This window comes from Eutrigla gurnardus (assembly GCF_963514095.1).
Source record: "Eutrigla gurnardus genome assembly, chromosome: 21".
NCBI classification, from domain to species: Eukaryota; Metazoa; Chordata; class Actinopteri; order Perciformes; family Triglidae; genus Eutrigla; species Eutrigla gurnardus.
This window is the reverse complement of record NC_139932.1, coordinates 7,090,862-7,113,940: the sequence shown is the minus strand read 5'-3', so window position 1 is coordinate 7,113,940 and position 23,079 is coordinate 7,090,862. Positions and strand designations below refer to the sequence as shown.

The following is a 23,079-nucleotide window of genomic DNA, read 5'->3' as shown; positions in this document are numbered from 1 at the left end:
GACATCAATAAAATAATCACTTATGGTTGGAGTCAGGATGATACAGCGTTTCGGGATTTGCGGCGAGTACTCCAGGCACAAGAATCTAGCTGGAACCCTGACAGGTCGCCCTGGCAACCTGCTTTTGTTTAGCGCTCAGCAGATTCTGATCCTGGCAGCCGGTATCGTGGGGGATTTGTGGATTTGAGAGTGCTGGATCCAGAATGAGATACAAGAAATTATAAAGTGTTTGACTTTTGCTTGGAGAGAGTGTGTGACTGTGTGTGTCCCTGCACACTTGTCAAGCAGTAGATCACTCTTTCCCTCCACTTGCTTTACCCCCTCTTCCTCCCTCCACACACACCAGTTTTTGTACTCCACAAACACAGGGTTTCCTTGGTCGAGCAGGGCTTGATTTACTGTGGAATTATGGGAAGGGGAAGCTTCCCAACACAAGGTGGCCGATGGGAGGGTTTGCCAGCCACCGTGTTGATGGCGGTGATGCTTATGAGTCCTGCAGATGGAGATGATTTGTTTTTCCTGTTTTTTTTTTTTCAAGCTTTGACGTGCGCGGCTCTGATATGCATTGTCGCCTGCGTGGAGATCAAAACGCTGGACGCGCGTCAAAAAGGCCCGAGGGCCAAATTTTGCAGTTGCTCGGAGAAAGAGAAATAAAGAGAGAAGAGCGTCTGTCAGCAGTGCAGCCCCGCGGACCGTGCTGTGGTTGACTGTGAGGTCCCGGTGACCTGGCCCCACTGATGTGCTGGGCCGCAGTGCTGGTTCTGGCCTTGACCAGCACAGGGAACATGATACTTAAATCATTCATAATTAGCTCCTTCCCTTTTGCTTAATAACACATGAAGATAAATGGCTTCCAAGAATTTTCCAAATGGAAATAGTTGGTTTGGAATTAAAAGCTAGAAAATGGCCCACAAGCTCTGTATTGTAGTGGTTCTCTCTCTCTCTCTCTCTCTCCCTCTCTCTCTCTCTCTCTCTCTAGTTCCTCCTGCTGGCAAACGCTGAATTGTCTTCAGCAACGTTTCTGTCTCATACAACTACAAGTACATCTTGTAGTACATGATGTACTTTGTACTCCACTACTTTTATCTGACACTTTACTTACTTTACAGATTACAGTTGTTGATCCCCCGCCTTACCCGTGAAAACCAGGTATCTCCAGATGTGTTGATGAGGAATGTTTCCTTTATGTGAGGAGAAGATTCTCCTACTTCTTAAGCTAAAGGAACTATTTTTCTTATTTTATTTATTTATTTTTTATTTATATATTTTGATGATCTTATAGAATATGACACATCACCGTTGAATAGTTAAAACTAGCACAACATACAGCAAAACACTGATTGCAGGAGATTTACTTGTAATGGAGTATTTTCACAGTGTGATCTTAATGCTTTAAAGTATATTTTATGTATTTTAAGTTAAGGTGGAATGTAAAACTGAAATTTTGAAGACGTTTTCCATGAAAAATATATGTTTATTCATTTTTACATAATTCAATATACACACAAACAAATGACCATGTACTTTATGATTTCCTTGTTCATAACAGCAGATCGTATATACAATGTTTGCACAGGCCAAATGTCCATCCTTTTGGTTTCTCTGTATGACTTTCTTCTCTCCGTTCCTGGTCTTAAGAGGAGCTGAACTTGTCCAAGGCGCTGTGAAGGATCCTCAGGTCTTCTTTCATCTGATGCAGAGTGTTTTGTATCTTGCTGGGCTGATCCAGAACCTCCACGCTGCAGGTAAAGGGGTCGTAGCGAACTGCAAAGGGACGCTTGATGGTTGTAGAGTATCTCCTGTGGAGGTGGATTCAACAATTATTATTGTGTTATCATTGAGACATAAGAAACAAAAAGTTACACTTAAAGTCTCTCACTAAAGTCTTCCTCAAAGTAACGCTGTTAAGATTTTGACGTCTAGTCTCTGTTCGTTCCTCTTGCAATGTCCGATTAAAGGCAGAGAAGAAGACGACTGTTGGCGGGTAAACGAGGATGTAATGATGCAAGTTTCAAAATATTCTAAAATATCAGCTTTAGACCTCAAGGATACACACAATGTATTTTGGAGAGGGACACCGACTCCACAAGATACCCTTAATTCAGAGTTCCCCTTAATCTGCCAACATCTATATATTGAGTACTTGAGTCCTTTGGGAGATTGTGTTGCTCGAGCAGCTCGGTTGCATAAATCATGAAACCAATGAGATAATTAGAATCCTATAAAAGGCCTTTAGCATTAAAGTAAAGAAGAGTGGAACATTGTTTAAGGAACTACTATACCAGAAGTATAACGTCAGTAAGTCCTAAGTGAATACCTCAGCTTATTCTTTGCGTCTTCAAAGCTCTCGGACACGAAGTAAACGGGCTGGTAGGTTTGGTCCTGATACGGCTGCACCGCCGCCTCCTCTGCGTTGAACGGCTTGTACTCCGGCTCGTTAGACAGAGCGTACTAGAAGTGACAGGTCAAAGGTCAAAGCCCGTTGCTGCAACCAAGCCACAAATAAATGTGCTGCAGAATATAACGCAAGAGAATGCAACTCACAACAAGCTCTCCGTAAGACGACAGCAGTCCGGCGCCGTACGCTTTCACCGAGCCGTTCTGCTTGCAGAGGCCGAACTCCACGGTGAACCAATATAACTGTGGAGAGAACACAAGTATTAAAATAAAAGGCAGTAGATGTGATCTGGAAGAGAGCAGTTAAACATAATGTGCAGTCATTTATTCTGGCCACTAGGTGGCAGCAGAGAACTGTCAAATGCACACAAGTGGTTAGAGCCTGTTCCCTCAGATATGAATTTTATTTATTGCCAAATCCAAGGAATAGTATTGCAAAAGCCAAGAATCATACATAGATAGATACAATAAGACATGACAAATATTGTTTTAAAAAAAGGTGGGGGGGGGGGGGGGGTTACACAAGCACATCTGTCTGAATATATTTAAATAACACTTCAGGTACCTTTTTTAAAAAAAAGTCTCATTTAAGGTTTAAAATCTTCATAAAAACGTACCGTTGACAGTTTCTCAATGTCTTCATCTGTAGCTCCAAGCGAGGCAAGTCCGATCTCCTGAAATCATTAACATAAATGACTATTAAAGGTAATCAAACGATGCACAATGACCAGTCGAATCGACCATCACATAGTCCGTTACCTGTGAGAACTGGGCGAACTCTTTATCCGCCAGCATGGGGATGTGGCCCAGGAGTTCGTGGCAGCAGTCCCTGTCAGAGCGGACGGAACCGAGTCAATGCCAGATAACAAGCAGGTGAATACATAAATGTTAAGTCGGGTCCCAGGAAACGGTGACTCACGGCTCAGGGGAGTGCATGGGGGAGGAGGAGTGGCGGATGTACTGTGTGCACTGAAACACCCTGAAGGCCAAACTGGAGAGGAAGTCTCTGGCCGACAGCAGGCCGGCTACTGGGCGCAACTGGAAACCAGTTTTCTCTGAAAAGGAGCACAAATGCCGTCAAACACACTGTGATGGAGCTCAAAGGACGAAGAGCCAAGAGATGCTTAAAACTATGGAGTTGAACATTGACTAAGACTACAATGTCATATCTTTTGGCATTGTTGGTCCATATTTAGTCATCTTTTTAAGCCCTCCATTCCTCTCTCTCTACATTTTGTCATTTTATTCTAATTTATCTAATCAGAAAAACTTCATTAATGCCTGGGTAAAGTTGCTCTCATATATAAGCATAAAGAGATATCAGGAAAGTATGACTGTAAATACGTTCATAATGCTACAATATATTGTATATGCAATCATGCAGACAAGTAAATAACATTCGACCAAAGTGTAAATAAATAAATAAAGAGTGCTTGAAATGTACAGTACGGTTGAGTTATTGTACAATTATGATCCAATTTAAACGGCACATAGGAGGAATCAGAAGTAAAAGGGAGAAATCTCCCATAACTCTACTTCTTCAGGAGCAGAAATGTTCATTTATTTGACCGTTTTTCAATTTGTATGATCTTTTGAAGCCCAAAAGCTCTCACAATTCTAGATCTATGATCTGTGTCACCTTTCAGGAAGGCAGAAACGTCTCTGAGCTGAGGGATGCGGTCGCCTCCGTAGCCACACTCTCTCTCCAGCTGCTGCAGCCCGTCCAGGAACTGCCTGCAGGCCAGACTGGGATAAATACTCCGCAGCTGCTGGTAAACCTCCCTCCTTTTAACACAACAACAACAACACATCATACTTTAATCATCGTACTTTAATCATCCCCCAACATGCATCTGCATTGCTCATGTGCTTCATTCTCACCATGTGGACACTTCTTCTGCTGTGTAGTCCACCGTGGGCAGCTGGTCCCCCCTGTGATCAACACCATTCAATTATGAGAGGAATATTTGAATGAAACTCGGCGCTTAGTGGGGATTGGATGAATGTCCGACTTACTCTTTGTATCTGAAGGCAAGCTCCGAGATGAAAGCCCGTCTTTTTCTGTATTCGGGATCGCTGTATCCCTGCAGAAAAAGAGGAGATTAAATTCCCATAAATAGGCTGTATTTCGTTTGATATCTCGTATTTCTTTGCAGCAGATATGTAAATGCTCACCGGGTGGTCCTGGTCCATGTCCGGATCAAATTTGGTTATTAACATGTTGCATCTGTCAAGGTCTTTTATCTTTCGGGGGAACCAGGGAACTGTGATGTTGACAGGAGGGGGAACAAGGTTAATAATTGCCTTTGTAATTGGCTTTATTATCATAAATCACAACTTAAAAGGAGCAATAATGTGATTCAATAACATTTCTGATTTATGTCCTAACATCAAGGCCTTGTAACAATCAATCAGGGACCTTTTTCCTCGGGGATGGAGCGAACGTCGTCGACCACTCTCTTCAGGGAGTTGATGAACACGTCCAGGTCGGAGCTGTGAACTTCACACTTCATGAAGAACTCCAGGTCCGTCGTGCTGTTCTTCGACTTCCTTCCCGGTCGGCTCTCGATGTGGAGGAGTTTCGCTTCAAACGTCTGTGAGGGAAAACATCATTATTGAAATATCTATATTTATGCATCCATATCTGCAGTTTAGGATTAACAACTGCCTTCATTTAATAATTGTTGACCGAATAATATCAAGTCCAATCAGTTAGATGTTTATTAGCGTGGATTGTTGGAAGTTAAAGCCCTCGGAAATATGAAATCCCAAAAAACACAAATCCAAAATACAATTTGGATTGGAGCCTAAAAAGATGGTTAATTAGGGACTTAAATCTATTATTATCAATGTTATTATTATTATTTGTTCTTTAAGGTTTGTTTACACGTGTAATCATTAATTTATTATTATCACATTTATATGATCAAAATTATGATTTATCTGTTATTCAGTGTTAGTATTACAAATATGAATCATATATAACGGGACATGTGCAGTACTGGAAAGTACATTTACTCAAGTAGGCCCACTGGACTTAAGCAGTATTTTGAACCACTTGTACTTCACATGAGTACTCCCATTTAATGCTACTAGCACTCAGAAAAATAATCTAAATTTTATACTGTACTAGTAATATATCAAAAACATAAATATAAAATGTGTTGAACTGGCACCACATCGACCTCAGCTGTAACTGCTTATTAGAATCACCACTTACAGTATTACGATTATCGATTAGGGTCCATTTTCAGCCCCCAAAAAGACAAATAGTTAATGATTCTGGCTTCTCAAATGTGAGAATCTGCTGCTTTTCTTGATCTTTTTCGATTAATATCGGTGAAATAATCCGATTAATCGATAGTTGGAGCCTTGCGCCGGCCAATACAGGACAAATCTGTATGACAGCATCATTAATGATGATAGATCATGCAGCCGACAATAACTCCCAATATGCATCACTCTTGAAACTAAGCATATTCCTTGTGGTCTTAAACTCTCGTCATAATAAAAAACAGAATCTGAGGCTCACCTCGAATATCTTGCCGGTCTTGAAGAAGCCCGCGTTTTTCTCGTTGCTGAGGCTGAACAGGACGTTGAGGGTGACCCTGCCGTCCTTCTCCTCGAACACGAAGCCGTCCCCGTACCTGGAGGGCCCCGGGGAGCCGGCGGAGCCCACCGAGCCGCCGCTGCGCTCCCTGCGGGCGTCCTCGATCAGGCTCTGCTTCCTCCCAGTGAACGTCTGCACGCTCTCCGTCTTCATCGTTCCGGTGCTGGTCTAACCTGCTGCTTGTGTGCCACCGACACCTCCGCGGGCACCTTTAAGTACCCGCTCGGTGTCCGCTCATCCGGGGCCTCTATGGAGACGCGTGGCGCACGAGCGGCGCGTGCGTTTGTCTTCTGAGGCCCCTTTTGCGTCATGCTGTTATTCCATCTCTTTATGGGACAGAAATAGTGTCGTCTGACGATTTTATGAATCCCAGAGGCAGTCAGGCAAAACGGGTCATTGAGGTTACATAAATGTGACATGGTTTTATTTCTAAAAGTAGGCCGAGATCAGAGGGTTGAGTCTGGGGCCATGGTGATGGGGACTTCACTCTGTTCTTAATGCAACATGTCAAAATATTTGAACACAATGGCAAACACCAAAAACATGTTATGAATAGTATTATGTTTTGACTTTATTATATTATAAACATTCAAAGTCTATAACCATTTGTTAGCATCAATTATGACTGAAAATATAACACATGACTCTTCTGTGTATTAATGTGCAGAACACTTCGAACTGCTATGAAGACATATATTGCATATTTGATATTTTTGAAAAGTTTTACGATATTGTCATTATCTGTTCCCACTTACAGGATGAGTTGTAGTTATTGGCAAACACAAACACATTATCAAACACTAAACATCCCATTTTTTTTCTCTATTCCTTGAATTTCTTTGTCATCCCGACATAGTTATGAAAGATGCAATGGTAAAAAGTATTCTGTATACAATTATTGAATGATATACCATAAGGAAAAACATGAATGACAAAAAGAGAGAGGAGAAATGTTTATTTGTTTCATCAAAACATTTCATGCATATACAAAACATTTAATTTAGCCAAGCAAAATGAAAGCTAGTGACAAAAAGTATCTGTCAGTTTAGGGTTTGAAATGAATAGAAAAACAAATCAGTTTTTTACATCATATTAGACCCAAAAGCTGATGTTAATTATATTTTTAAATGCATCAAACTCATTAAAAAAATGCTGATCGACAAAAACCCTTTTATTTTGAAAAACACGTCTCTTAATAACACTTATACTGTGATAAAACTGACAGCAACATCTGAGCTGTCACAACCACATTATTATCCTACACTCGTTACAGGCTACACTTTATTGACTTAGTTAAAATACTAAATTGATTACAATAACATTGCCATTATTTGTCTGTTTTAATACAAAGAAAAGCAAGCGTGCTAAGCAGAACCCCAAGCAGCCCGATAATAAACCGTTTCACTGACGAGATGAAGAGAGTCTTCAGAGCTTCGGCTCAGATTATATGTGCAGTTAATCCAGTTTCCGCAGGGCTTCACACAGTTTCCCCATTTCACCTGAAAGAAGAGTAAAGAATATATATATATTAACAACTACGTGGTGCAGAAATAGCCCGTTATGTCGTCTGTGACAGGTTGGGGGAGAGCCCACTGTGTTGCTATCGACTGATGAAGCTCATGCCATCATCCACTCATAACACTCATCCTTAGAATTATTGCATAACATGAGAGTTGTCTTTTTAAATGAGTGGTTCCCCACCACTCAAGATAATTCTGAGGGGTGATTATGAACAGAACATGGAAAACCCACATGACCTACATTCATGCTTCACAAAATGATGCCTATTTAAAATGTATTTTTTTATTCTGACCCCTTTAGAGCCCTCAAAATGATTCAGAATAACTCAGTGTGCCTCTGCTAACACAAAAACATGTTTCTGTTGTGTGACTGTAGTTAATATTAATGTACCAGAGGAAAGGGTAAATAATATTACTGTATTTATATTCTATATTTATATTTGTTTTGTCTGTTCAGTCCTCCAGCCTTGTGGTGAAACCGTTTTTATAATCTACCAAATAATCTTTTTTTTTGTTATTTTGGGGGCTTTTATTGCCTTTACTTGACAGTGATAAAAGGAAAAGAGAAGGTGAATGACGCATTCAGAAAATAGTTTGGCCAGCGAAGAATCGAACCGATGACTCGTTGCTCAAAGAATTCATGCCCATGTGGTGTGCACTCTAATATTCCAGTGTCGGTGTGTGTCTGTCTGCCACACGGCCTCGATATCTCTGAGGACCAGGTAGGAATGTGTATAATCTTTATGATTGAAATTACAACATTAAACTCGGAGTCTTATTCAAACGTCTCCACAAAAATTCAAAATCTCCACAGGCCTGTCACATGACAAGCGTCATGGGGAAATATGTGTTGTGTTGCAGGAGTTTTTCTTAGTTCATCTACTTACCTATAAATAAGGAATGTTATGGTGAAAGCCTGTCCTATACAATCCAAGTGGTCTATAACAGCTTGGTCTCTTTGAACTGATGATGATGGATCACAAGTGGAAGGAGATACAAACCAAAGTTTGGCGCCTGCTTTAAGTGATGGATCTAACCGATCAAAGAAAAGAATAGTGTTGTGCTGAGAGAAATCCAACAACGTGGAGAGGACACATACCGCTGATGCTGTCGGCCAGGTTGCTGAGCTGCTGGGTGTTGTCCAGCACTTCGATACTCTGGGTGTAAGGATTGTAGCGCACCGTGAACGGCCTGGGGATGGTGCCTGCAAACTTCCTGCAGGTGGATGGGAAGGAGGGAAATATGTTTAGCATGTCACCATAACGGACTGTGAATAAGCGGGAACATTTCAAATCAGATGGGAGGACTACTTTTCCTTACCTGACTTTCTCTTTGGCGTCCTCAAAGCTCTCGGCTACGAAGTAAACCGGCTGGAACTCTGTGATTGGGTATTTCTGGAGGCAGGTCTTGGCGGGGTCAAAGGCCAGGGTCTTGGGCTTGTCTGACAGGCAGTACTGGGAGAAAACAGCGTGACGAAAGGATATGTTTAATGTTTTTGTACTACCATTAGGATAACAGCGTCTCAATGAGGGTGTCTATTCCCATCAGTACAGTAAACAGGAAGTGCAGCATGATCCGGGGCTCTGCCTTTCTGTTGACGGGACTTGGCAGAGTGCACATCCTCTGCTGACAGCGCCTGATGTAACATGTGACCTCGTCCTCCCTCTCTCTGCCGCCACTTACCCACTGAACCACTTCACCCGCCGCCCCCCCGCCGGTCGGACAGGCTGACTCCCCCAGTGACACACAAAACCAGAATCTGAGTGGACCACTAACCCACTGCCTGCACCGCCGGTGAATGTGTATTCATCTTGCTGCTGCCTCCATGTTTGCTGAACGTAATTTACCGATTGTCTGGAGCCTTTGACTCAAACACATGTTGCCCCCCCCCCCTCCCTCCCTTACCTGCAGCTCTCCAAACGATGAAAGCAAGCCAGCTCCGTAAGCTTTGATCTCCGAGCCCTGCTTGCACAGGCCAAACTCCACAGTGAACCAGTACACCTGAGGACACACGTAAGGGCCATAAAATTATGAAGAATTCATCGAACTCAGACAGGAATTCACAAAAACAAGGGAGGCTTCCTTCCAAGCCCAGAGATCCCTGAGGAGATGGGGGTACATGTGATATTTCTGCTGCTAAATCAATGCAATTTATTTCTGCTCTACATAACAATGACAACTGAAACTGTGCCCCTTTACGGAGGGTTAACCCACAGAACCTGCACCTGTTTCTTTGGTAGATATGTGTTCAAATCAAAACGGTTAATAACGTCCGATGGTAGCAGAAATCTCAGACACAAATAAACCTCGAAACCTGCACAAATAAAACCAAAAGTAGCTGCATTCTAGAAGATTTATTTTGGTAATTTAGGGAGCTGTCCCTTTAAGGCCCTCAAAAATACATCAATCACTACATACATAGTACGAGAGATACATCTTTGCATACAAACTTGCATACACTATGTTGTACATTATGTTGCATTGCTTATCTCTGTCAAACAAACCGAAATAAAACAGATGATTATCCCTGAGCAACATTTAGGGGTTCCTAGAAGCAGTTCTGAATGCAGCCTCGACTGAGAAGCTTCCTGTTGATTAGTTCATCTGTGTGATCGTATTACAGATGATCTATATAACTGTCATGTATGCAGAACTCACAGTAGCAAGTTTCTCAATGAACTCATCGGGGGCGCCGAGGGAGGCAAGACCGATCTCCTGCACAGAATAGAATCAAAGCATAAAAAGTTACTGAATCACATTCAAAACACAACTCTTCAAAAATATAATGAAATGTATTTATATAGAACCAATAGTGAACAGGATGAGTAGTGATTGATTATGGATGGATGAAATATCATCATATAGAAAACTGTGTCTGAACAGTTATTCTGATAGAAAATTGATTTTGGGTTTTCTGGTCAAGAAACATACATTTTCTTGCAGTGAAACTATTTGAAAACTACATATTTACTATCATTAGAACTAATCACGTCTCCTCTGACAGGACGCTTAGTTACCTGTGAGAATTGGGCGAAACTGGAGTCAGCAAAGAGAGGAACGTGTCCCAGGAGCTCATGGCAGATATCCCTACATTCAAAAAATCAAAATGACTTTTCAAAATCAGACAAATTATGTATTTTGCCTCCTTTTCTGAACAGGTTGGACACTCACGGTTCAGGTGTGTATGTGGGCTTGGAGCCGTGACGAATGTACTGCGTGGAATGGAAGACGCGGAAGGCGAGCCCCGCCAGGAAGTCCCGGGACGAGAGCAGGCCGGCCACCGGGCGGAGCCGGAAGCCCGTGCACGCTGCAGGAAGGAGACGCAGGCGTGAAGGAGGTGAGTGTTTGCTTGTGTTGAATGAGAGCAGTCAGTGAAGGGAGGGAGGACGGTTCGGCCTTCCACATTCAACAACAAAATGAAACCTCAAGTGATGAAGATCGGGGTGGATGACAAGGCAGGACTTACACTGCAGGAAGCGGGAGACGTCCTCCAGCTGCGGGACGTTGTCCTGCCTGTAGCCGCAGTATTTCTCCAGCAGGGGGAAGACCCGGTTGTGTTCGTGGCAGGCGTGAGTCGGGTACAGGGTCTTCAGCTCCTTGAACACCGTCCCCCATGTGGCCTTTTCCTCCTCAGTGTACTCCACCCGAGGGATGATTTGGCCGCTGGAGTAAAGACATGAGCTTACTGTATGTTTCTGCTGGAGCGGTGTGTATTAACATAAAGGCCGTTTTAGGAACAAGCAACACAAACTTAGGCTACAAGCTTTTACATGTTTAAATGTTCTTGTTAATCTGTGTGCCATTACAACATTAAGATCAAGGTATGTACATAATCGCTACACATATATACCAGTGTCTGTTTTTATCAGAACATTTGTGATGACTTTATTAAAATCTATTATTTCAAACACTGAAAACCAGGAAACATGAATTATTATGCCTGAGTCACTGCAATGATAATGAAACGTAAAGGACCAGTCTAAAGGATTTAGTGGCATCTAGTGGTGAGGTTGCAGATTGCAATCAACTGAATACTCTGTAGACTTTCTTATAGAGTGTAAAGTGCCACAATTTTCACTTTATATTTATATTAGTACCATGTTTCTATGGAGCCTTCAAAGAAAGTATTCCTGTTTCTATATTGCACTATAAACTGAATTCATTTCCAAACAAAGTGCTGATATATAATCCAACAAACTGAGCACAGCACCTCTTGGACATTTGTTAGCATCACAGTATTACACAGCGCTTTGCACTCTTTGTACTGCTTGTGAATAATACTTCTCAACAGTACACACAAAGACCAACATCTATAAATTCACCATTGACTGCCTAGAATTTGTCCCTATTTGTTTATGATCATTTTCAATGCAAAGCAGAGAAAGAACACTCAGATGTGTATATAATAATTTCATCCATAACTTCTTCCCAGGCTTTAAAACACACACAGGATGAGATGTTTTATGAGTAGTTACTGTCTGTAGTTGTAGGCGATGTCAGCAAACTCCTTCCTGCGTTTTCTGTACACAGGATCTGTGAAGCCCTACACACACACACACACACACACACACACACACACACACACAAAGGAAAGCCATGTTAGATCTCATAATCGCAGCCTGGCCACTCACAGCTAAATCAAAGAGTGGAAATCCTCTGCTGAGGCTAAACCCTGTGGCCTTTGACAGCATTATGCCCTCCGTCTCTAATAAGAGCATGCAAATACATATTCAAATGAAGCCTTTGTAGAGGGTTTTTCAGCTTATGATGAATACATTTTGCTTTAATGGCGGTGGCAAAAGGGAGCAATTATCTATAATTATAGGGGCCAAATTAAAGCAATGACATCAATTTGTGTGTCTCGATAGTTTCCATTAGAATAGACGGCAGAGTGCAGCCTGTCATCTCTGCAGCCCCGGCTTTCATGAGACGCGGGGGTGTGAGTGGACACGTATTCACACACACACACACACACACACACACACACACACACACACACACACACAGAAGCAGGATGCGGCACACAGACAGTGATGGATGAGTCAGGCCGTACCGGGTGATCAGAATCCAGCTCGGAGCCGTAGCTGAGGATCTGGTTGGCAAATCGGTCCAAGTCCTGGATGTCATTGGGGAACCATGGCACTGGAGAACAGTAACAGTTATTTAATGCTGATAGTTTATATGTTTTATTCAACATTCAGATTGTAATACCACAAACACTGCCTAGAGCTAAGAAAATATAGAAATTCAGGATATTACATGGAATACATTTGTGCTCGCGTCACTTATCTCTGTGGTCATTTGTTTTCCTAGGTTTTAACAATATGTAGTCCTAATTTAAGCCAAATAATTCAAATGTGTGGTCCCATCTTGTCATCTTGGACTTGAAAATCTGTGACGCACAATAATTGTTTGTTTCAGCCTGAACCTTGTGTGATTGTTGACTGATATACATGAGTAAAGTGCAGATTTATTCACGTTGGTTATGCCTATATGATTTTTTTTCCAGCACCATGCCATTTTGACATTCAGCAGAACAGTAATCAAGGGTCATCTGCTTGTTCATATGGATTTATGACACTCAAAAACACTGGGGCCCACTCATTAATCTACATTTGTGCAGTGTGGTCCAGCCCGAGGCCCCAGGAAGACAATGTGTCCCTGCCAGGCTCCTCTGTAAACAGGCAGTCTCCAAAACAGGCCGTTAATACCCCCCAGTCCACTTGACCCTGACCACCAGACCACAGTGTCTACTCCGAGGTCAAAGGAGGATCCATGGTGGCCCTGTCTGTCTCCGCCGGCCGCGACCTTGGCATGTTCTCCTCCCCTGTGTTAGTCTGGGACCAGGACACAGGGCTCCTCTGTTCCTGGTGAGCCTGTTGGTCCTCAGTAGCTAAACTAATGTCATTCTGGAAACAACTAATAAAGGGGTCTCGATGTGGGCGATGAGCCATCAGTCTCATCGGCGACGCTGGTAGTCCATTACCCAGTCTGGCTGGAGGGCCATGAAGCACCACCCAGCAGCCAACACTGTACTGGCTTGATAAATGGACCGTTTCAGATGGATTGATCTCCTTTTAATTTGATTTTTTTAGCCACGCTAGCTGTGTGGCTCCAGGGTCGGCAATGCTGGTTGGTGCGTCTCCCACTTTGGCCCAGACCAAAATATCTCAACAACTATTGGATTGATTGTCATTCAAATTTGTACAGACATTCATCATCCCCAAAGGATGAATCTTACTTATTTTAGGGATTCCCCAGATTTTTCTTCATCATCCTGAGGTTAACATTTTAATTTACTATTGCATGGATTGCCATGGAATTGGGTTTAGAAGTCATTGTTCCCCATAGGATGATCCCCAATGTCTTCCCTGACCCCTGCCTATTCCATTAACACCACTATGAGGTTTCACCTTAAAAATATCTCTACATCTACTGGACGGATTGATGGAACACATGTATGATCCCCAGAGGATGAACCCTGATATGGTGATCCCCTGACTTCTGATGTCATCACAAGTCATCACGTTTGTAGCAAAATATCTCTACAGCTACTTGATCGATTAGCACAGAATCTGATCAAAACATTCATGATCCCCTGAGGATGAACCCGAATGACTGGTGGTGACCAACTGACTTTATCTCTAGCACCACAATGAGGTTGACCTTAGTGTTTTTTATTGAAATATCTTGACAAATTTGCCATGAAATTTGTTACACACATTCACGTTCACCGTAAGATGAATTGTAATAACTCCTTAACTTTCCATCCGGTGTCATCAGCAGGTAAAAATGGACCAAAAACCTGCAAAACTTATGAAATTCCCACCAGCCGCACTTTCAAGTTAAGGGACGATTTGGGACAAAATAATTGACAAGATTTGTATTTTTATTATTATTATTATTATTATTATTATTATTATTATTATTATTATTGTTGTTGTTGTTGTTGTTGTTGTTGTTGTTGTTGTTATTATGTTGTTGTTGTTGTTGTTAACCCTCCTCTCACAACATAGTGGAGCATGCTATCATATCATCATGTTGGGGATTCATGCAAAAACACAACCTCACTAACCTGTGTCCTTCTCTTTGTTGCGTGACAGCTCGTGCACGTGGCCGCTGATTTGCGTGCGCAGGCCGTCGATGACCTCATCCAGGGCCTGGGAGCAGGTGGCGTCCACGCTGATGAAGAACTCGTACTGGTCTTTGTTCATCCGCGACGGGCGGGACTCGATGTGCGTCAGGTTGATGCCCTTCTCCTGAGGTGAGGCGGGACACAATGGTGACACCTGTGATCTGAAGAGCTCGTTGGTTTCATTCACAGTTTCATCGTAGAAGCAGAGTGGGGAATTACAAATTACATGCTTGTAAGATAAACACGTAAACAACTGTGAATGGCGTTTACTGCAACAGGCTGCAGCACTGGCTTTGTCCCACCACTAGAGGGCGATGTGTTGTTACTAAAATGACGATTATTTAGAGTCAACTGCACAGTAAGGACACCTTTGTACGGAAGCGTATTGCATTCACTTGAGTAATTTTTTTTGGTTTGTTTTTTGGAGTAATTATTTCTGTTTTTCTGAGTAATTTATTTCTTTGGTCTGTTTTTCGGAGTAATTTATTTCTTTGGTCTGTTTTTCGGAGTAATTTATTTCTTTGGTCTGTTTTTCTGAGTAATTTATTTCTTTGGTCTGTTTTTCGGAGTAATTTATTTCTTTGGTCTGTTTTTCGGAGTAATTTATTTCTTTGGTCTGTTTTTCTGAGTAATTTATTTCTTTGGTCTGTTTTTCTGAGTAATTAATTTTTTGGTCTGTTTTTCGGAGTAATTAATTTTTTGGTCTGTTTTTCGGAGTAATTTTTTTGGTCTGTTTTTGGAGTAAATTTTTTTTTGTCTGTTTTTCTGAGTAATTTTTTTTGGGTCTGTTTTTCGGAGTAATTTTTTTCTGATTTTCTGAATATTTTTTTTTCTGAGTTTAGACAGCATTTGAAACAATAGACGCATTTATTCCTTTGTGAAAGCTCGATAATGGAGGCCAACATGACCGACTTGTTTAGTTTGATCAAGTTCTACTTTGATCTGGGATTAAGACACTGGGAGATAGTCCTGTCTTTGAGTCATATAGATGGTATTACCATAAGTGTATCCACTTTACGCAGGCACCTGAGGACTTTGCGGCTGAATAGCTGAAGATGGGGCATGTGTATGCAGGAGTCACTACAGGTCCATGGGAGTCACTTGCAGGTTGGAGGTTCTCGCGGGAGTTCGAAGTATCGCGATAATTCAGAAAAAAAATTACTCCGAAAAACAGAAAAAAAATTACCACGAAAAACAGAAAAAAAATTACCACGAAAAACAGAAAATAAATTACTCCGAAAAACAGGAAAAGAATTACTCAGAAAATCAGGAAAAATAATTAGTCAGAAAAACAACCAAACAAAAAAAAATTACTCAGAAAAACAGACCAAAAAAAAATTACTCAGAAAAACAGACCACAGAAATAAATTACTCAGAAAAACAGGAATAATTACTCCAAAAAACAAACCCAAAAAAAAAATTACTCAAGTGAATACAATACGCTTCCGTACCTTTGAGTGGTTTGGTGCAACACTGTTGAATAAACAGGCTGCTCAGGCTTTTGTCATGTTGCAGCATGAACACAAAACCCTCGGGATGTTTCTAAACTCTAAACGTTCTTAGTGTCCAAAACGCAGCGAGGCTCCAGCTCATGCTGGAGAATATGACTCTCTTTAAGTGGTAATTAACACCAAAGATGGATTTTTTTGTTGTAACTGTGGGGAGGGAGAGGGTGTATGTTGTTCTCTGCCTTCTATAGGCTAAGTAAAGAGGAGGGCGTGCAGCAGGGGAGCATCTGGATCCCATTCCACAGTGAATAGCTGATTTTAAAGACCACAGAGATGACCAAAGACTGAGTCCAGGTTGGCATGCGAAAAAAAAGGTGACTCTCTTTTTGTGACGTGCCGATGTCTTGTAGCCTTCTCAGCAAATCGGGTGAAAAACAACAATTGTCCAATTGAAATTCTCAATTATTCAACACTAATTGCTCTAATTATCCCTCATAAATTCAATTATATGGTATAAAACCATCATTATGGTATATATTATGCAAACATGACATTTGATTTTGAAAAAAGTTTGCAAATCGATTTCCCTTTTATGTCTATCACAGTTATTAAAGAAGGCAATTGAGATTTTGAGATTGAGATTAAAGCTTTTGGGATTGATTTAAAGTTTCTACACTCATGTATGTTAAGTATGACGTGATGAAAAGCACACAAAGTTCAGTGATGATGTTGTTTCTGCACACAAAGGGGAAACGCTTCAACATGTGGGCTATTGGCGGCCTGGTCCGGCTTAACATAGCCAAACCCAGAATCCTAAAGCCGGCAGCACGCCAAGGTCGTTCAGTCAGATTTCTGTACCCCTCCGAGCCGTCGCTCCACAGTAAGGAAGGTGGCATTAACCCTCCTGTCAGCCAGACTTAGGCGCGAGGTCAAGGCCGGCTCGTGGCTCCGACTCGTCACATGAAAGGCACGTTGCCGTGTCACATGCGCCTGGCAGGCGGTTCCAGTGTGCAACTTTCTCACTGAAAATATGGAGGTTAGAAATTTACACGATGAAAATGAACACATGATGAGACGTGCTCGGGCTAAACGCTAGCACATGACTTGGCAGAGTTCAAAACAAGCTGGACGTGCAGCATGCTCTCTTCAAGATGTGCTTCTAGGGGGGCTCGTGTGTTCGGTTGGAGGAATAGGAGGGGGGTATTGATGGTTTTGGGGGTAATTTGGTCTTTTTCAGAAAAGCTGGAAAGAAGAGGAGGTTAGAGGGAGGAGGGGGGTGGAGCAGGGGGAGGATCCGGAACGTGGGAGCTCATAGGTTCTAAGAGGATCCGAATGTTGACGGCCACATATGGGGAGCAACATTTGGCAGATACTTGATGTTGAACAGTCAACCTCTACCTCCACCCCCACAAACTCACAAGTCCAGAGGAGAGGGGGGAAAAGTTTTTTTTTCTTCTTCTTCAACCTCCATCATCATTTGTTTTGGCATGTGTTGCAAACTTTGGAACAGTTTTCCTGCGAAATGTTCGGCAGACCTGTTTTGGCAGCAGGAACAGCAAACTCGAACCTTGATACGACGTCCGCGTGCAAGATTAAACAACGTAGCCGCTGCCAACCAGTGTTTACTTCAAGCGTTGCACAGTCACGTAAGCACAGTCACGTACGCACAGTCACGTACGCACAGTCACGCACATGTTATTTTTTGGGAGTTAATGTTAATCAGTAACAAAATGATTGAGATTGACCTGAGATAGTTTCATCATCGTCTGTTTGGATCATTGTTGACATTTGGGGAAATACGCTCATTTGCTTTCCTGCCCAGTTGGATGAGAAGATTGGCCCTTTGTAAAGTACAAAACTATTATCAGAGAGTAGAAGCTTTTAACTTACTAAATTATTACTATTATTATTATTATTATTATTATTATTATTATTATTATTATTATTATTATTATTATTATTATTATAACTATATTATAGTATACAAACCAATTATATGGGATTATTATTGCAGATGTCTGTGTTTTAAAGGGATGCAGGTCCTCATGTTTCTACAGAAGCCCAGAACGGACAAAAGACTGGAGACATTCACGATTCTATGATACCTCCAGGCCACCGTAGTTCTCCGACACACTTGTGAAATTGCATTAACGCGAGATGCAAAGTAGGACAAAGTGGTTCCACCAGTCACTGTCCGACCTCTGCGTCTCCTGAAGTAGTCTTATTATGGGATGGATGGCGGTCTGAGTGAGGCAAATGCCGTTACCATGGTTTTCAACTTGCGACTGGCGTTACCTCAGTCATGCAAAGGAAGGAGTGAATGGAGCGGTATTCAGTTGGTTGTATCTGCAACCGCATCACTAGATGCCACCACATACTACACGCTGTGCCTATTGAGTTGCATTGTGGGAAATGAACAAATCATCCAGATTAATCCTAAAACTAAATGTTTTGATTTTGATTTTTTAAAATATTTAAATCTGCCTCTTATGAGTCCCCCAACTTTATAAAAGTCTCTTTAATATTGCAGCTGGTTATGAAGTGGACTTATTTTGATCTATTTTATAAACCTTTGGTATTTTAATCTGTAACAATTTATCAATTCATAAAATTATCATATATTTTGATTGTAAAAATCTAATTTGAACTGTTACAAATATAGTGGATTAGTATTTCGTGGTAAATAAAAATGATAAAGTAAAGTACAATTATTACTAAGTACAGTATTTCATGGCAAACTACAAGGGAGAGACTGTTAGTACATTTCGTGTAGGCCGATGTTTGACTATTTCATTAGAGGAACCCTGGAGGAGGTTGGTTAATGGATCAAAGAGCCACCTGTCATGTTTGCACTGGACTGATACACAAACATCTGTGATAAGCTGGCTTTGTTTGTTTAGTTTCCTTCTTTAAAGGCTCAAGAGGAAAACTACCGATAATTATATTTAAATATACCAAATCTCCTGCTCTCCATCCCAAAACTATTCAGATAAAATGCTATAACGACGCAAACTAGAGAACTAGATCTTGTAATATGGTAATATATCAATATATCAAGTTTTAAAGAAACTTTCTGTTCATGTAGCTTATTTTGTTAAATGTTAATCAGTAACTTTTGAAGATAAAAGACCGCAGGAAGTTTCATCATATCCTCATCATGTCCAGCTGTTGGGATCAGATCATTATAGATATTATACATACGAAGGAGCAGTTTGTCATTTTAACACTTATAAGTGAAATTTGCCAAAAAAAAATGTAAATTTGCCATTTTACAGGGAATCATGTTCCTGATTATTTCTTCTTTCTCGACACCAAGTCTTTTTAATTATACCGATCTGACAGAACTGAGGAGGAGGAAGAGGTGTGTGCTCCAGATCTGTGATGTCACAGACACTACGTGAAGTTGCAGATTGTGACCAACTGACGGCCCAATCAAGGGCCAGTGTTTGGTTTGTCTGTTGTTGGCGACTGACTCCGTGAACTGGACCTGCTCCCCACATTCATATAAACACAAGCACAAATTGAAGCGAATGGTTTCCAGGTGATTTTACACTGAAGGAAACATACTTAATATTATATTGAATTTGCTCCAATGGAAAACGCCTTAAATGCTACACACTGTTTCTTTAAAACAAAGGAGTTGATTTGTCGAGGTTGGATGTGCAGTCGATCTTAGCGACTTGAAGAAGGAATAATGTGTTAAGTAACATTCCTGCAGGTTCTGCTTGGTGTTAAACTGCAGCATGATCACATCACATGCAGCTATTTCAGCCTCAGGGTTTGCTGTGTGTGCTCGTTACCTTGTAACTTATGTCCATCTGAGAGAAAAGTTTACCTCAAAGAGTCGCAGGCCCTTGGCTAAAGCTCCCACCTCCTCTTTCAGGGAGAAGATGCAGGAGATCACTTCGGACTTCTTGCTGGTCTCCTCCTCCAGGTACATGGAGCCCCTTCTCCTTCGCTGAGAGGGACACATAATTTATGTTTTTTTTTTATGTGCTTCAGGCATTTTTATGACACGAGCAGACTGTCTGGGGGAGCAGCTAATACTACATTTACTGTGGAAGTCCATGAAAGTTATAGTTTGTTTTCATCTTCATATGATCTTTATGATGACTTAATCTTACTCAGTTCCACTTTTTAAATCAAGATGGTGTGTAAGCCTCAGTTTTTCTGAGATATTCTCATCGATATATTGCTGACTCATCTGCGTTTCAACCCCAGCCACATGCTGGAGGAAGTGCATTAAATCTAGTTGAAAGCCATGACATTCTGCAGACGAGGTGTCTGATCTTGTGGCTTGAAAACCTTCATGCTCTTTAACCTTTTTCTCACACTTGCAACTGACCATATGCTCCACACATTTTAACAAATGAGATAACACAGTGGGTCAGAATTACAGATGTAGGAAATCCTGCCCAGTCCAGATAGTTTTTTTTAATTAAATCAAACACTTCATATAAAGCCTCAGCACAGTCTTTACATTTGAAATGACTTGTTATATTGAGTTAAAGGCGGTCTTGACTGCACAGGATTGTTTTCTTCTTTAAACTAGAATGAGTACTACAACTAATGATAGTATTCACTGTTCATTTATCTACTCTACTCTTATTTGATTAATCATACTGACTATAACATATAAAAAACATAATTTGCCACAATCAAAGGTAATGTCTTCAGATAGCTTGTTTTGTCAAAAATAATAACCCATTTATAGATGTTTAACTTGGAATTGACATAAGACAAAGAATTTTGAAAAGCTGTGACAAGGTCATGTTTGGCAAGTTTATGCTTATAAAATAGTTTAAAATTTTTTTTCTGTTGATCTCCTAAAGATCTCGCTTTTATAAGATAACTGTCATAATATTATTTTTCATCCGGACTGCCAAAATAACTATAGATAATTTGTAATTCGTTTTTGCCAGGGCTAGGGGGTCAGGGAGAAGGGCTATGGTGTCATATTTTTTCTGGTGTATGATATCACAATATTTCAGTACCATCAGCTGTTTTTTGCCCATCTGTTCACTGAGGTAACTTTCCCTCCTTTGTCTGCTGTACTACCTGGAATATTCCTGCTGTGACTGGCTCAGTCACTGTTGTTGCATTAAAAACAGACTTTTTTCTGGTTAAAATTGCCATTATAGGAGGAGGAACAAATAACACGCCAAGGATGTTTAAAGTGATACAGCAGGTATGGTAAGGTAACATGTCAGAAATCAGATTTACCCCCGTCTCTTGGTCCTCTGTCTCTGCCTCCGGCCCGTAGTTTCCATTGACTTTCTTGTATGCTGCGTCCATCCTCTTGCTCTTCAGGTGAACAACCTCTGTGTGCTGATGCTGAGCTGTGATAGACTCTGTGTGTGCAGCTCTTTAAAATCTCTGCTTTGCAACATCGGCCCACGTGACTCCACACCCCCCTCTGCAACGGTATGTTATGTCACGGGACGGTTGTTGTGAAACAGAATTAGAGTGGCACATCTGGTTCTTGTTGTCCAGCGCTGTGTTGAGGTTGCATCCTGGACATGCGCTGCTGGATTTTCACCTGGATCCTTTGCCGCTGCCCACATGCCTGTTTGTGTTTGGGAAACCCGACAACAAGTTAGGTAAAAATACTTCAAGATAAGGGTCTTTACTTTTCAGAAGTTTTTGCAGTTATTATTTAGCAGCAATTTGTTCTGTTTTGCTATTATCCATACAATGATAATGGAGGTGAGAAATAGAGAAACTGGCAGTTAGCAGGAATGTATCATCCATGGATGAATAACCTTGACCTACTGGTATGTGTGAAGGTAATCAGACCTAAACAGGGTCAAAGGTTGTGGGTCCACAGCAGGCTTTGAGTGAGGGCAGATGGGGTTAATACTACATGGAGAGAGACAAAAAATACCTTTAAAACAAGTGCAAATAAACTTAGACTTGAGGTTTCTCCAATATTAGTGACAATGAGTTTTAAAGAACAACACTGATTCAAGTTTAGTCTAAATAGCCTATAGCTTTAAATATGTTGAATAGTGAGTGTTCAGTAGGCTAGATGTCAAATGTGATCTAATTTAAAATGTTTAATTGATGAGCAAAAAACACAACATAGACAATAAATAACACTTTATTGTCTACTGTTTAAAAGTCAATGATCCTCACGATGCACCACGAGTCTCAATCACAGCCCTCATTGTTCGTTTTACTTACTTGAGTAACGTAATAATAATAGCCCTTATAATAATTTATAAAACACTTTTAAAACAGCAGTTTACAGATTGCTTTTGACATAGCAGAATATACATACACGGTTTATACACAAATACAACACATGAGCAGAGCAGGAGAAACGGAGTAGAGTTTAAAAGTTAGGAATGGGTAAAATAAATAAAATGTTAAAACATCACATAAAAGCAAGTAATAAGTGTGTTCTAAGAAGTAAAAGAATCACTGATTCTTCACGGGACACACTCGATACCGCAAAAGTGATTCATGAAAAATTCGAACTTATCAGGCGATTCGTATGACGTCCGAAGCACTCAACTGCTTTGGACGTCACGAGTCACGTGACCGACCCACGCATCGGCACAGTGGTTCGATACATTAGCTTTTATGAGCTACACCGCACATGTGTCGGAGCCTCGGGTGTCAGAGGACCAGCACTAACAGTGGGTCAATTCTTGTTCCACTGAATTGTATTTGTTATCCTGTCAGAATGTTTTTTTTTATTTTGTTAGTTTCAAACAGGACTTTTAGCATTGAACATGAAGTCTTGAATTAGCTTATATCAAAGACTAGCCTACGTAGCTTAGAGCTGAACGCTGACTTGAGCATGCTAACTTTTAGCCACAATGGGAGTGCTAGCATGTTTATGTTTGGCAGGTATAATGGTTTATAATGGTTATCATGTTAGCTCCAAACAAAAGGACCTATTTATTACACTTATGTTAAAACCTTTAAAGTGAAAGCTCTGCATCTACTGTATTTATGTCCTTT

General features: G+C 41.1%; 2 protein-coding genes across 2 annotated transcripts; both read right to left on the bottom strand.

The window, feature by feature from the left end:
- Window positions 1–1,591: 1,591 nt before the first annotated feature.
- th2 (tyrosine hydroxylase 2) lies at window positions 1,592–6,160 on the bottom strand (the record flags this gene model as incomplete). The annotated part of the gene is made up of 12 exons (XM_084038781.1): window positions 1,592–1,799; window positions 2,318–2,451; window positions 2,545–2,640; window positions 3,015–3,071; window positions 3,157–3,226; window positions 3,317–3,452; window positions 4,037–4,182; window positions 4,279–4,329; window positions 4,414–4,481; window positions 4,573–4,661; window positions 4,817–4,991; window positions 5,930–6,160. The coding sequence occupies 12 exons, from the start codon at window positions 6,158–6,160 to the stop codon at window positions 1,634–1,636; spliced, it is 1,419 nt and encodes a 472-aa protein (XP_083894907.1). The 3' UTR covers window positions 1,592–1,633.
- A 787-nt stretch (window positions 6,161–6,947) lies between these two features.
- On the bottom strand, window positions 6,948–21,420 carry pah (phenylalanine hydroxylase). The gene is made up of 13 exons (XM_084039211.1): window positions 21,334–21,420; window positions 19,946–20,068; window positions 14,603–14,786; window positions 12,581–12,669; window positions 12,003–12,070; window positions 10,994–11,190; window positions 10,699–10,834; window positions 10,545–10,614; window positions 10,186–10,242; window positions 9,433–9,528; window positions 8,848–8,981; window positions 8,627–8,742; window positions 6,948–7,506 (listed from the first exon to the last, which is right to left on the bottom strand). Exons 1-13 carry the CDS (start codon window positions 21,403–21,405, stop codon window positions 7,463–7,465), a joined length of 1,386 nt encoding a protein of 461 aa, XP_083895337.1. The 5' UTR covers window positions 21,406–21,420; the 3' UTR covers window positions 6,948–7,462.
- Window positions 21,421–23,079: the final 1,659 nt, after the last annotated feature.

Bases quoted from the DNA above. Each gene is read 5' to 3' on its own strand.
- pah (XM_084039211.1), bottom strand. From the start codon at position 21,405: ATGGACGCAGCATACAAGAAAGTCAATGGAAACTACGGGCCGGAGGCA. The intron at 12,071-12,580 runs GTACGGCCTGAC...GTGTGTGTGTAG, and splicing joins AGCTGGATTCTGATCACCCG to GGCTTCACAGATCCTGTGTA. The intron at 10,243-10,544 runs GTAACTAAGCGT...TATTCTGTGCAG, and splicing joins GTTTCGCCCAATTCTCACAG to GAGATCGGTCTTGCCTCCCT.